Here is a 15841-nt window from a genome sequence, read left to right as displayed (position 1 = left end):
AAACACACAAATGAGATAAGGTTTTAAAAATCTAGCAAATTAAAACACACCAGGTGGATATAAGCGGCTGAGGAAGAATCTTCCATGACCTTGATGAATATTCTATTGTGAGAGACAAAAATCAGAAGATGATGTCTGATGATATAGTATAAAAGAGTGTCCCGCAGGCAGTATTGGCGGCACCAAGGTGTCCCGCAGGCAGTACTGACGGCACCAAAGTGTCCCGCAGGCAGTACTTGCGGCACCACCCTCTCTCACCTGTACCCCAAACAGCATTGGCACACTTTGGTGATAATTGCTGTCACAAACTTAATTGGTTCATCTTCATTTTTTGTTTTTAACTAGACTTAATTTAAACGCAATAATTATTACGAGATCAATTATGTTTGTCTACACATTGGATTTGGATTTGAAAGCTACTGAAATGATTTGAATACTTGTTGCACTGAAGTTCATTCAAAAATCGATGAATATACATAATATATAACTAGCCAGCAACTATTTTGATAGTATTTTATGTTCAATATTCTAAGTATTATTTGAAAATTTTCACATACCATTATAAAAAATAACTAACAAAAAAAAATAATTGTTAAACTAAACCACGTTGATAAATAAAATTCATATTGCTTTGCATACATTTTTAATACGTATATAAATTATACAATTAATATTCTTTGGTTAATACAAGGATTCTTTCTAACTGCAAATCCACTGACTAGCTTGTACTTCACCTAATGTTTTATTTGACTAGCTTGTACTTCACCTAATGTTTTATTTCACAGAGTCACAGATATATTAAGCAAGAGTGTCCCGCAGGCAGTACTGGCGGCACCAAGGTGTCCCGCAGGCAGTACTGGCGGCACCAAAGTGTCCCGCAGGCAGCACTTGCAGCACCACCCTCTCTCACCTGTACCGCAAACAGCATTGGCGGCACCCACCCTACCCACCCTCTCTCACCTGTCCCGCAGATGCCATCAGCGGCACACCCTCACCCCTCTCTCCTACTCAGCACATGTCCCGCAACTGGGACTAGCGGTACCCTCCTTACCGCCATTGGCACTGGCGGTTCAAGCTTCCCGCCAGTATCAATGGCGGCACCCACGTCGGAAACAGACCCTGCATGTTATTTGTTTAAAAACGAACCCCCTTTGGTAAATTGTTTGTAAAACAAGCCCTGTACGGTAAATTTGCCTGAAATTTCATATTACGGGTTTATTTAATACTTATATATTCTTTCAATAACTTAACCAGAGAGACCCATGGTGTGAAAATCATTTTTTTATAATATTTTTATATAGTACTTGAGTAAACAAAGAAAGAAAAAAAAGATTCTCGTTATCTTCATCAAATTAGTTTTGTTAGGAACTATTCATCTTAAGAAAAAGATGGACATTATAAAATATAATATGTGGTTAGGAGTTGATGCACGTGGTTTATGAAACATGGGAGGTAGGGATGGGAATAGGTTAGATCAGCTTTGAAAGACCTAAGTCTAGTCTATGATGAATTTTTTAGGCTTAAGTCTAACCTATAGTCTATTAAAAGATTTTATTTTGTCTCGGATTGATCTTTTTAAAAGTCTAGTCTAATAGCTTTTTTAAAAGCCTTCTTTACATTAAATATTTAATTTGCTCTGGAGACATGCAATAAGAAAGTTAGAGGAAAAGGAAACGTTAACACAAATAGGAAAGTCAATAAAAATAATGAGAAATATAAAATGACACATGACTCACACTTAAATTGTAATTAAAGTCTTACTTGATTATAGGGATAGAAGTTATGGAGCTAATCCATCATAATTTTTTTTAAAAATTAATTGTAACCAAAAAATAATATAAGTATATATATATATAGACCGGTCTATTAGGCTTATAAGGTTTTTTAATAAACCTAAGCCTAGTCTATTTAATTTAATAGGCTTTTAAAAAAACTTAAACCTAACCTTTCAATTAAATAAGTCAGTTCAGGCCAAATTTTATATACATCAAGTCGTAAGTCCCTATAGGTCGGTCTGACATATTCCCATCCCTAATGGGACGGGGATGGAGACCAAACATTGGTCCAAAATCTATCCACGAGAGTTTAAGATTTCTTCTATAGATTTCATAGTCCTACATGGCATTCTATGAGAGCACCCTCGGATTTTCTCACACTTCACATATAAGATCACAAAGTGTGTTTTTGCAAAAGAAAACTCCAAACCTGCAGCTTCGGTTTCCTCAAGTAGGCTATAGTTAGGTGAAAGAGTGATGGCAGCTGCAACATCTAGTGCTGTGTTAAATGGGTTTGGATCTCACTTCTTGTGTGGAGGAAAGAGGAGCCATGCCCTTCTTGCTGCTGGCATTGGAGGCAAAGTTGGTGCTGTTGTTAGTCCTTGAAGAGTTATTGTGGCAGTTGCTGCTGCACCAAAGAAGTCATGGATCCCAGCTGTAAAAGGTGGTGGGAATTTCATTGACCCAGAATGGCTTGATGGCTCGTGAGTCCACCCGTATATCTTCTCAATTTCTCCCCTGTTTCTCTTTTCTTTCTTATATTCTTTGTTTGAAATTCAAGTATGAGTTATTAGTCTCACATTAATCAGGAAATGACTCAATGATGTATATATGACTATATAAGAGATTAAGAGATGTAACTCATCTAATGTCTTAAGGTTTTGGATAACCATATAGAGTTTGATTTTCATGATAATCTTAGTCATTACATTAGGCTCAAATATCTGTTAACAAAAAACTAATAATAATAACATTTAACATTTGCTGATAAAATAAAAAACATTAGCCGGTTAACCCTTCTAAGTGCTTCCCAAACTCCCAACAGTCTCTATAGTGTTAAGAGTTTGATGGATTCATTTGTTGTTGAATGTTGCAATTGCAGGCTACCAGGTGACTACGGTTTCGACCCATTAGGACTAGGAAAGGACCCAGCATTCCTCAAATGGTATAGAGAAGCTGAACTCATTCATGGGAGGTGGGCAATGGCTGCAGTTGTAGGCATCTTTATAGGGCAGGCTTGGAGTGGAGTTCCATGGTTTGAGGCTGGAGCTGATCCTAATGCAATTGCTCCTTTCTCCTTTGGTTCTCTTCTGGGTACCCAGTTACTCCTAATGGGGTGGGTTGAGAGCAAGAGATGGGTGGACTTCTTCAACCCAGATTCTCAGTCAGTGGAGTGGGCCACTCCATGGTCAAGAACTGCTGAGAACTTTGGCAACTCTACTGGCGAACAAGGCTACCCTGGAGGAAAATTCTTTGACCCTTTGGGATTTGCTGGCACAATCAAGGATGGTGTTTACATTCCAGATACCGACAAGCTAGAGAGACTGAAATTGACTGAGATTAAGCACGCTAGGATTGCTATGTTGGCTATGCTGATTTTCTACTTTGAGGCTGGCCAGGGCAAGACACCCCTTGGTGCTCTTGGGTTGTAAGCAAAATAATGTACACTAGGGAGATAATCATTGTCCTGTATAGCCAGATTTCTCCCTTGAGAAGTTTCAAATTTTATGCTCTTATCTTGTATGCATTCACCTTGTATCTGCATTATAAATTTATAATATCGACACCTCATATAAATACTTGCATCTATATTGAAAAATTTCAAGTTAGGCAATATTTATTTGTAATTTCACACAAATTATCTGTTATATTTATCATAATCATTTGCAACACAGAAAAACACACATGCAAAGATAGCTTGGACTGCTATAAAAAAATACTTTGCAAGAAATTTGAGCTTGAGAAGTACATGAGGCCAAATGACTCAAATGGTGATCATGCTCATCAATAAAAGAAAATCTAGGGCTAAACTAAATGCAGCAGAACCAACTCTTTCTTTTTGGTGGAGGGGTTTGTCTTAATTATTCGCTCCCAGTAGCCATCAAAACTCACCGTCACACACAACTTCACCTCCAACATATGCCTTTCCTTCCATTTTTGCTATTCCATATCGCTTTTGCAGTTTGATAAGTGTCATTCTCATAACTAAAGTGTCTCCTGCAATCACTGGCTTCCTAAATCGCACTTTGTCTATTCCAGCAAAGAAGAAATTCTCACGAGAACCTCCAACTTCAGGCTGCAACATAACCAAGCCACCAACTTGTGCGATTGCCTGCATTAAAGATAATTCAACAGAACCTTTAGAAAATTACAGACACCCTGCTGTCAATCTTAACGCAAAAGCTCTTTCATGGGTTGGAACTTATGCAATCAGGTAGTGAATATAAATAAGCTATGAAGTCTAATGAGACATTGAAGGTAATATGGTACCCTGACCTAATCAAGATGAAGGTGCAATATTAGCTCTAGAGATAGGACAGATATAGGAATCTTGCTTATGTTTTTCTTGCATTCAAACCGGCACAAGTTAAACAAAACCTAAGCTAGACACTAAATGAAATGCAGAGGAAACTTGACGCAACAAGCAAGAATGTTACCATTAACCAATATTCATATGATATTCGGTTATTCACAATCATTGAGATTATGTGAACATTAACTTAGTCAAAATTACGTATCAATCTCCATCTCCAAATTTTGCATTTGAGTGGCAGGGGTCAGGACACATAATTCCAAATTTAAATAGTAATATAATTCATTTTACGACGTTCAAATTTGAAAAGGTATGGGAACTTAAGTAAATTTGATGATCTACAATCTTTAACATTTAAATTTTGCATTTGAGTGGCAGGGGTCAAGACACGTCACTCCAAATTTAAATAGTAACACCATTCATTTTATGATATTCAAACTTGAAAAAAGTGTGGGAAATTCAGTAAATGTAACGATCTACAATGTTGTAGATTCTATTTTTTCCCCTGGTCTCTTTGCACTTCAAAAGTCTAAGAATGTAATAGAAGAGTCCATCTCGCAAAAATTAAAAAATCGCTTGCTATTGCTCCAAAATTTCAAAATAAGAAATCAAATCTGCATTTTTACAATTTAAGAGATCTTAACATGAAACCAAGTTGATCTAGATTGAGTTCTTAAAGGTTTCAAATGAACTACTACTGGGAGGTAGTATCCAAAGTTCAAATTGAGTAGTAGAGACTTATGAGCTATCACTTCCATTATTAGTTTATCCAACTAAATAAAAGTACCATGTAAATTGTAATAGACTGATGATATTCAAAGTTAAAACATCAAACAGATATTTTATTTAATTAAAGCACAGATTTTTACACTTGATAAAAAAATTGCAGGCATGAAGAGAATATAAAGGAAATATAAAAGGGTAGCTAGACTCATATTAGTGTTTACCTAAACCATGAGAACACCAGGCATGATTGGTCTTTCTGGAAAATGCCCAGGAAAAAAGTTGTCATTTATTGTCACATTCTTTATGGCCACTGCAGAAACTCCAGGATTGTGCTCAATCACTCTATCCACTAGAAGAAATGGAAACCTGAATGATGGCACCCCACCAAAAGAACAAAGAAAATGGATTTAGAAAAGAAAAAACGAAAAGCACAATCAAGGGATACATCCATAACTCAGAAAAGAGAAGGAAAAAAAAAACCAACACTTACCTGTGCGGCAGAATGTCACGAATCTTATTGATATCCAATGATGTTGGAAACGCAGGGTAACCTGCAACAACGGCAAAACACACAAACAACGTGCGTAAGAAAATGGAAGGTGAAGAGAATCTGAAAAATCATTAGAGGAAAACAAAGATGCATACTTAATTCAATTGGGGTGTTTTCTTTTGGATCATTTGTAGCGTCTAGAGAACAAAACGTTGTAAACCGTGTTGTCCTAGTTGTTCGAGCTTGGAAATCTGAGAGATGAAAATTTGGATTGAGAAGAATGAGATGCTGGAAACGAGACTTTTAAAAATGCTGTTTGTGTTTGTTCTATGGATGCATTTATTGTTATGCAAGATGTTAGATGGGGGAAAGTAACAAAGCTGCAAGTGCAACCACTAATGGCGTTTTACGTGTTTGGACATTGTTTGTTCAACTATATATTTTTTTTTAAATCCGCAAAAAGTTATATTAAATTGGGTACAATGGGTACCACAAATCCTTACATCTACACATGCCAGAAACATAACTTTCCCACAAGCTAACTATTGGTTACATTGTCTTTAAATCTAAATCAATTTAAATACCAAGTAACCATAGCAAGATCCATATTCCCTTTCCCCACAGATACATGGCTATGAAAATAGAAGATGACAGTGGCCATGGACCTTTGTATTGCGAAAAATATTGTGATCACAATCAACCATTCCACAATATACATCCCGATCCACATACATCAATCACATCCTTATCCCACTAGGCATGCATGTTGTGCTGTCACCCATTGGTTATATGACTAGCTCCACCTATCTCCCATATTCCTTAACCATGACCAAACAAAAAACTTTGATATTCTGCATAATTTTTCCTGTATCAAAAACAGCATTGTTAAAGACACACTCATTCCTATGTCTCCAAATGCACCAACTGCTCCTTTTTCAGATGGTGCGTGACTGCACATTCTGCTAATGCCGTTTGCATATTTATCCATTGATAACATTCCATCCAAATACGATTAATCTTCTCACACGTAAAAAGCAGATGCTGATAGCTTTCATCAGTTAATTGACAAAACAGACATAAGAAGTTCCCATCATGTGACAGGACACCCTTTGTTCTTAAATTACACCTCGTGTTGGTAATCGATTTTTCAGCCCCCTGATCCATACGAACAACGTAACTTTTGGTGGAACTTTTATTTTCCACATAGCAGCAAAAGTCTCGTCCAATTCAATTGAAAAGAATGAAAAAACTTGTCTAAATAAATAAAATAAAAATATATGACTGAATTTATAAAATAATTTAATTAGAATATATTTGTGCCCTCTTAGATATAAAGGCTTTGCAGTAAAAGAAATATATAGAGACTTTGGTCGGGTCATGGTGACTAGACTTGACAATTTCTCAAATTACGTTTTTTATTATTGGAAAGAATTTTGACCGTAATGATTATTTTGCGATCCTCTCAGTCAATATCCCAGTCAAACTTTGCAAATGTCACTTGAAGTACGTTAATGGAAACAAGTCACTCTTTTGCTATATAAACACATCAAGAGATCTTTAGGTATGTTCATTTTTACTCTCTTAAACCCAAACTGACTTAAACATTAGAGTTTTTATAAGTATCCATCGAATCCATAATCAATATAGTTAGACAACTTACTCGAAATAGTGGGAACGGGTAAGAATAATGTTGACATAGTATAAAAAGTTTTTGTAGTGTTATTTAATCATAAAAGTTCTTTACTTTTTATAACAATTATATAAAAAAATTAGATGTTTTTTCCTAAATTGTCTAATCATATAAAAAAAGTTGTAGCAAAAATTATATTTTTTTTAAAGGCTTGCAGCGAAAATTATTTGTAATAGTTGGAGAGAAACTCAAAAAGGACCCACACATGCTTTGGAGTGCTATGTAGAACATCGGTTACTCTTCAATTTTGGTGGGATCATCATACAAAAGTTGCATTATGATATTGTTTTATTGTATTTCTCAAACTGAAATATTTAAAATTAGATAGATTGCGTGCGGAGTTCATTTGAGAAATTTTAGTGAGCTCTTTGAAATTTTATTTAAAAAATAGAAAAGAAATTTTGATGGAGTTGTTAGTTAGAGATGCTCTTAAAGCATCCACAATGGATTAACTATTTTTTTGGACTTCCAATGGATCTTGCATGTACACATCAGCCATTTTTTACTTTTTCCATACAAACAAATGTAAGTACTTAATTTTTAGAAAAGTAACTTTTTTTTGTGCTGCCAATGCATCCTATCAAAAACTTATATCATTATATTTTGTTAATAACTTATTTATTAATTTATAGTTATCTTCTTAATAAATTAATTCAAGTTTAAAAGTTAAGAAATTTTTTAAACTATTATTATATAAAATATTTTTTGGCACAGTATAGAATAAAATAAAAATATAATTAAATTATATTGGTCGCCACTAATACTCATTGAAGACCCTCCATCCATAAAAGATTATTGAAACATATAAAATTGATATTGATGAAATGAGAGTGTAAAAAGCCTAAAATTTGAGGTCTAGGAAGCCTCCAAAGCACAATGAGAGGAGTAAGAGAGGAGCAAGAGAACTTATATTTCTTGTAAGATACATAGGTATTTATAACCAAAATCACAGAAATGCAAAAAAATAACACGAAAGGCATAACAGGAAGAAAATGACAGACATCATCTTCTAGCCAGTTCAGCAATGAATAACTGAATCTGCTGTGTGAAATCCTTTAGATGTCTTGTGGATTGATTTTCATTTTGGACCTTATACTGCTGCTTTCGGTATCTTATGGACCCATAGTCTCCGGCCTATCATTTTGATTGTGTAAAAAAAATAACATTACACTTTATTTATATTACAAAAAATATATCCATTACTTAACAACACAAATTTTAACGGTTAGAAATATATTTGTTACATTGCACTCTATTTTAGAGGTTTTGCCTCTTCAGGAAGCAATTGTTGTCTCGCTAGCAATCATCCGTACATGGCAAATTAACCAAGTTCATTTTAGAAACTTATTCCTAAAAGGAGGCTGTTTCAAAACTTTTCTCAGATCTGTTTTATGAGGGAACTCCCAATGGAATTGGCGAGTTGGACACGTGGCAGCTGGTGGAACTCGCCAGTGGAGATAGTGAGACACTGTCCACGTGGCGGGTCCCGTCATTCGTGATGGCGAAATGCTTTTTTTACGGAATTTTTTTTTTAACTTCAAACGAGTTTAACTTTTGATAGGAATGTCCGTTTGAGACTCATAATATGTCAAAATGCTCGAAATTGAATCAAGAATCCCTTGGCAAATTCCTGAAGGGGATTTGGTCAACTCATTTTTCAAAGCATTTGTCAGGAATTCTTCATTCAATTTTGAGCAGACATATTATGGGCCTCAAACGGACATTCCTATCAAAAGTTAAACTCGTTTGAAGTTAAAAAAAAATTCCAAAAAAAAGCATTTCGCCATCACGAATGGCGAGACCCGCCACGTGGACAGTGTCTCACCATCTCCACTGGCGAGTTCTACCAGTTATTCGTCAACTTTATTGACAAATTTCCTTTTAGATATAAGTTTCTAAAATGAACATGCTTTGGTCAATTTGCCATCCGTACACACCCCCTTGGGAGTTGTCTCGCAAGTGCATTGCTTCCTCCGACGGGATTGTTTCCCAAGCATGCGATAATGATGTTATAGGTTTCTCAAAGGCCTCATTAAATATACTAAAAAATTAATCATTTTATATGTTCTAGATGAACTAAGTTTATGTGTCTAAGCCTTTAAGTTTAATTGTTGATTAGAATTGAGTTATGGTATATGTTACCAGAAGTGAAGTGGACTTCTAAATGGATAAAGATATGAGATCTTCAAAATTTGATGGGTCTTCCAGTATGGTTAAGACTACGTGAAAAAATACCTATAAAAATAATTATAATGCTTTACTCAATAAAAAATTATATTATAATAATGATGTGTATTAAACATTTACTTGTTACTTTAATATTGGGTGATTTTATAGGGGTCTAAAGTCTTTCACGGGCAATAATATTTTGTACTAATGTAGTGAAATGATAAATTTATTGTGATTTGAGTTATCCACTTTGGTTAACTCTTAGAGTTGTGACTTTGTATTAATTCCACCCTTGACCTAAGACGAATAAAATAAAAATCAATTTAGATGAAATCAAATTATATCTGTTTTTTTAAATGTATTTTTCTACCTGGGAATACAAAACGAAGGAACGTAACAGTAGCTATTTCTTTAGAAATTTTGAATTTAATTTAATTCCCGTGAAGGTGTTCCATATTCCAATCAGGGAATATTTGGATAAGAAAGATCAAAAGGAAATTAGAAAGAGCAGAATACTTTATTTTGATCATCCAGCAAATTCCAGTTAGGATTAAGAAGAATTGATGATGAAGGAGCAGAGCGTTAAAGGTGATTTAGGTGAGTCTGGTAAAAATATTATGTCAAAAATGAAACTAAATATTATTCAAAAGATTCACCTTTTAACGGATTAATCACTTGTGTTGCTAGTTACTGCTTAGCTTCTGTGGTGTGTGTGGGTGAGAGGAAGAAGAAGAAGCAAATGGAGTTTCAACGCAGCGATTCATCATCGTCCCCGCCCACACCCAACAACGCCGATCCGAAGAAAAACACTTGTTCTGACCCAATGCATTCATGGTGGGAATCAGTCTCAAAAGCCCGTTCCCGAATCCACGCCCTCGCCGCCATCCTCCCCTCCTCCTCCTCCGACTCTCTCTCCTCTTTAGCGGACTCCGACCGCCCCGCTTTGTCGTTACTTTCCTCCCCCGCCGCCTACTCCGCCGTCTCCTCCTCCCTCTCCGGTTCCCACTTTGATCCCCTCTGCCACTGGCTCTACGACACCTTCCTCTCCTCTGACCCCCACCTCCGCCTGGTAGTCCTCTCCTTCGTCCCCCTCCTCGCCGGCCTCTACCTCTCCCGCATCCACTCCCCGGAGCCACCGTCCCTCGCGGGATTCGAAGCCGTCCTCCTCGCCCTCTACGCCGCCGAGACCAAATCCCGCAACGGCAAACCGCTTGTGGTCACAATCCCCGACCTCTCCCACCCCTCCATCTACCACGCGCCCCTCCGCAAACCCCAAACCCTAACCCTCACCACACCACCCTCGGTTGGACTCATTTCTCCCCCTTTAGAACCCCAGCTCGGCGTCAAATCCACCAAGCGCGCCTCCATCGTCGGCGTCGCGCTCCACTCCTTCTTCTCCCAGATCTCCCACATGCCCGCCTGGTCCAAGCTTCACTTCTGCCAATTCGCCGCCGCCTGGGCCGGCGGCGCCTCCCACTGCCCCTGCCGCAACGAGCTCGACCGCGATGGCGAAATCGTTGGCGAAATCAACGATTTCGCCAACACGTTCGAGATTCGTGATGATATGGAAGGGAAAGGGGAGAGGATTCCCTTGCCGTGGGAGATTCTGCAGCCTTCGCTCAGAATCCTGGGGCACTGTCTATTGGGACCGTTGAACTCTCAGGATGTGAAGGACGCCGCTTCCTTCGCGGTGCGGTGCTTGTACGCCCGCGCTTCGCACGATTTGGTGCCGCAGGCGATACTCGCGACGAGGAGTCTCATTCAGCTTGATGTGAGGACTCGAGAGGCTGCCAAGACGAATGCCGCCACTAACTCGAACGCCAACACCCCCACCAAGGCCAAGAAGCCGGAGATTCTTCTGGTTTCCAAGTGAGGAGGAGGTTGCTGCTGTGTACTATTACTGTAGGTCTTCATACTGTAAACACAATTTCTATTTGTATAATAGAAACTTCATAGATGCCATTTTTTTTTTATATATTTCTTTTGCTTGTTCTAGGTTATAGTATACATATATATTTATTTATTTTTCCTACCCAGTGATTAGGTAGCTGTATTGAGTATTGACTTTGTTTCTTCATGGAATTATGCTGAGCTTCCTTTGTGTTTGTGTGTGTGCCATTGTTTGATTATAGTTGTGTGATTTCCGTGTGGTGTTCTTTTGGCTTTGAATTATTGTTGTACTCTCTGGAGATTCAGGAAATTGAATTGGGTGTTCTAAATGAGTTATGGTTTTGCTGCGGTTGGTTTCACTGGAGATTTCAGTTTATCCCTAGATAATGATATGATGGCATGCTCAGGGCATCAGGTGATTTGCTTTTCTAATGTTGACAATTTATTCTTGATTAAATGTTATCATTGGATATGCTGAGAAGTCATTGCAAGGCCTCTATGTTGTTGTTTATACATACTGACAAGGTCAATTGTATTGCTAGCATTAGAAGATTGTGTATGAATCAACATATATGAAAGTTTAGTAGTATTCCTGTTGCAGTTGTTGGTTTTTACTACCGTAAATGCCTTTAGAATCTTTTGCATCAAATTTTGAGGATGATAGTCATCCTCAAGTTACCTGGTTTTCTAAAGTGTATTTTAGGATTAAAGGGAAAGAAGCCAAGGGAATTGGTTAAACATTTTGATGCACACACCCTGCTGCAATGCCTGTATGTGGCAAGGGGCATTTGGTTAGAATGCAGGATTAAGAATGAGAACAGAGAAGGTATAGGCAAGTTTTGGGAGAGAGTAAGCAATCTTTAAATTTCCTGTGCTATCTCTGTTTCCTGGTTGGGTACCTCTTTGATTTCTGATATCATAAAATACAGTAGAACCTATTATTTTCTTTTCTAACAGAAGGCGTTGCAGAGAACTTTTAGAGTTTCTTTGATGTTTGCCAGTAGTATATAGTGGAAACTGTTGATGTCAAAGAATATTAAGAATGATAGTCCCTAGGATAATTTGAACTCCATACTGTCTCAAGTTTAAGTGAGTGATCAGTTTGACAACAGTTTTTTATGCTGGAAGTATGAAGTAGGAACTTCAGTTCACTCAATAATTCTACTACCCTGTTATCCATGGAGTGCTGAACTCTTGTATTCAGTTTTGCGGTGTGGCTAGGCTTCTAAGCCCTGGTACAAAAATAAATTTTCCACTCCTTGTCTGGCAGTCAAGGGCACACTTTAGAGTTTCCTCCTCTTTAGCAGATGCAGTGTTGGTGCTTTGGTATTTAAAATGTAATGTTATATTTGCTTTTATATATCGTCTCCTGGTTCATTACAAACTAAGACTTGATAATATGAGACTAGACTAGGTCGATTAGATTTGTTGACACAATATAACAATCTTAGAGTGGAGTATTATTTATAGTTAAATCATATAACTAATCATGTTTTTAACCCAAAGCATAACCCGAATCCGTCCCTAAAACATACCTGTCTAATTTCCAAAACTCTAACCCCTGTCAAAATCAACTTCAGGCTTACCTGGTTTAATGGGATAGGATGGGTTAGGTCATTAACACATTACCTTGGTTTTCATTTTTCATTCTATGCACATCAAAATCAAAGATGGGAATGGAATGAGAGCATGAGTGTTAGTGGTGATTGTGTGATATCAACAATAGAAATGTGTGAAATTTTGAGGATAGCATCTTTGAAGTATGATATGCATTCATACGATAGACCAATGATTGGTTGGTTGGATAAAATACTTATAAATGCTTTTTCCATACAAGTGTGGTGGTCTTTTATATATAGATCAAACAATGTCATTGTGTTCTATCAAAAACCAAGTCTCTAGAGGGGTCATTTAGATCTAAAATCCTTATTTAATGGTTTCTTGAAGAGTTTTTTCCCCAATCTTCCTCTACCTCAATTTATTAGGCAATCTTCCATCTGACATGGCCAAACCATCATAAGCATGATTCTACCATCTTTTCCTCAACAAGCATCACTCTAACTTTGTAATACATTCATTCTCATATTTTTTCTCTCCTTATTTGACTATTCATCCTATGCAACATTCTTGTATGACCACTAGATGGGTTGGATAAAATATGGCAACTGTTTTCTAATTCACATGGATCTCATTGGATGTGTTGCTGAGAATGCATTCTTGATGTGTGTTTAGTTATCTGAAGCTTGATATTTTGGGGGGTTTGAGGCCTTACGACATAAGAAATTATAGACATCAGTGAGGACTTTGTCGAGGATGTTTGCAGTCATCTAATGCCAATTTTCTAGCAACGAAGTGCAGTGAATAATGCCGGCATTTTGTCTAATTATGCCTGCATCTTGAATGTTTATGGTAGTAAGACATGGCAGTGAGCTAGGAATTAATGTAACGATCTTGCTACTGCTATTTTTCTCTGCTCAAGAAAATTGATGAAAAGGAAAGATCAGACTACGAATATGTCAACACCACGGCAGATACAATAAGATTAACTGCAAATTGCGCTATGTACATGATCAAGGTCCTATATTTTCTCATCATGAAATTTGGTTCTCAAACTTAAAAATATAAAACTGTCTTGCAAACTAGTGCTCACCGATTAAAAAATTAAAAGAGATTTTTTTTTTATTAGAAATCATGTGAACGCATTTAAAACTACCAGGGGAACACAGCATTTGCCAAAGAGAAATTACGTGGATTTAGTCTCTCAGCCTTGTTTTTACTGGTTAATTAAGAGCATGTTGTGAATTTCACCGTGGGTTCCATTTCCATCTCAATGTTGCTCATCCTCGTTCTTCACTATATATTTTCCGAATTTCACACTAAATGAATGTATCGAAGCAAGATGCATGCGCCAATTGATTCGAAGTCCACTATTTTGCGGCCAAAATGCTTGTAATTGGGGAAGGAATGAAGAAGAGTCGATGAAATTGTCAGGACCATTTCCTCCATTGAAGTTTGTTATGGACTGGGCTTGGGCTTAATCCATGTTACATAATGAATAACACAACTTTCTTGCATAAATTAATGTACCACTCGTCTAAATACTTGTAAAACCAGTTTTGCCTCATAATATAACCATTTCAGTTAGTCTCCACCTTGTGTCCCTGCATCCCGATTCAACTACGTGTCAATTATCAACTTTTCACGTGATATATAAGTACCAAATAATAATTGTTATAAGGTGCCCTTGAGAACCACGCACATTGCTATAAGTAGCATTTAAGTTTGAGACGTGACCCTATTCTTTAAAGAGAAATGATAAGTTACACTTTTTTACAACTCTATTTCATTGATTAAATTTTTTAAAATTTAGTGAGTTTTATATAGTATTTAATAGTTTTTTTTTATTTTGTAATTTTTAATATATTTTAATCCATAAGAAATATTATCTATGAAAGAATGTGTTCCTAGTATTTTTCTTTTTCAAATACTTAATTAGATATAGAACCAATTTGTTTAAGCTTATTTAAAAAATATTTTTTTAATAAGTAAATTTATGTTTTTCTGATATATTTGTCTTAACTTTTTTTGTTTAAAATAAATATTTTTATTTTTTTAAAAGTAAATCTTATTTATTTCTTAACAAATACTTTCATAAAAAAAATTATTTTAAAATTATTTTTTAAAATTTAAATAAACTCACTCATAATAATACAAAAGTGCACTCATTATAATCAGTAAAGAGTTTTTGCTTGATTAAGAGTACGTATTTCGTCATGATTTTGTTCTGTTATGTTTATTTTAGTAATGAGTATTTTTTAATAATAAAAATTGAACTCAAACATTATATTATTTATAATAACTTACACACAATCGGTCAAGTTATCCATCTTTGATAGTTTATTAATGGATTCTACAATAATTAAATATATAAAAAGAAATTAATAATCAATACAAAAGTATTCATATATTTTTTACATTTTAAAAGATGCTTCTATTTAAATTTCATATATACATTTAGAAGTAGTATTATATATTGCAATTGCATGTCATGCTTACAGTACATTTTAGTGTTAATCTTCTCAAAAGCGAATGTATTTTTACTGGAACAAAACCATGAAATTCTGATGGTTTGATTTTTGAACTTAACAAAGGTCTAGCTGCTTAGCTAGGGTTTTTTAATATAGTATTGTATTTGAGAGCTCCCACATGCATACAACTTTTAACATGAAACAAAGCTGATATATGACCCCTACAGAGTCAGTGTATGCAACTGACTTCAAAAATCTTCACATCACAAGCAACTAACTCATGTCTGTCAAGTGCCTACAAAGAGGTTGCATTAATGTTCTATTCTACTCTTCATCTTTCAACAGGTGCAGGTTTTAAAACAGAGGTCACTAAACTGTTCCTTGCCTCGATTGCCGATCCAGGATAATCCCATCATGAGTTGGTACATCACAAATTCACTCACAAACAAGCAAATGCCAGCGATGCATCCTATCATCAGTGTGTCTCATCTTTATGAAATCATCATCTTAGACCATCTACAAGGAATGAATTAAAACGAA

At 36.1% G+C, this 15841-nt stretch overlaps 1 protein-coding gene and 2 pseudogenes across 1 annotated transcript; 2 read left to right on the top strand and 1 right to left on the bottom strand.

Annotated features, from left to right (window-relative positions):
* Positions 1 to 2182: 2182 nt before the first annotated feature.
* LOC114412577 lies at positions 2183 to 3609 on the top strand (annotated as a pseudogene).
* An 87-nt stretch (positions 3610 to 3696) lies between these two features.
* LOC114411311 lies at positions 3697 to 5930 on the bottom strand (annotated as a pseudogene).
* A 3916-nt stretch (positions 5931 to 9846) lies between these two features.
* Positions 9847 to 11605, top strand: LOC114412576. Its single transcript, XM_028376518.1, has 2 exons — positions 9847 to 9980; positions 10071 to 11605. The coding sequence occupies exon 2, from the start codon at positions 10123 to 10125 to the stop codon at positions 11254 to 11256; it is 1134 nt and encodes a 377-aa protein (XP_028232319.1). The 5' UTR covers positions 9847 to 9980; positions 10071 to 10122; the 3' UTR covers positions 11257 to 11605.
* The last annotated feature ends 4236 nt before the right edge of the window (positions 11606 to 15841 follow it).

This window comes from Glycine soja, chromosome 5 (assembly GCF_004193775.1).
Source record: "Glycine soja cultivar W05 chromosome 5, ASM419377v2, whole genome shotgun sequence".
Classification (NCBI taxonomy): domain Eukaryota; kingdom Viridiplantae; phylum Streptophyta; class Magnoliopsida; order Fabales; family Fabaceae; genus Glycine; species Glycine soja.
The sequence above is the reverse complement of the archived record's forward strand: the minus strand, read 5'-3'. Positions and strand labels throughout refer to the sequence as shown.

What these genes read in the sequence shown, in the direction of transcription:
- LOC114412576 (XM_028376518.1), top strand. Translation starts at nt 10,123, where the DNA reads ATGGAGTTTCAACGCAGCGATTCATCATCGTCCCCGCCCACACCCAAC.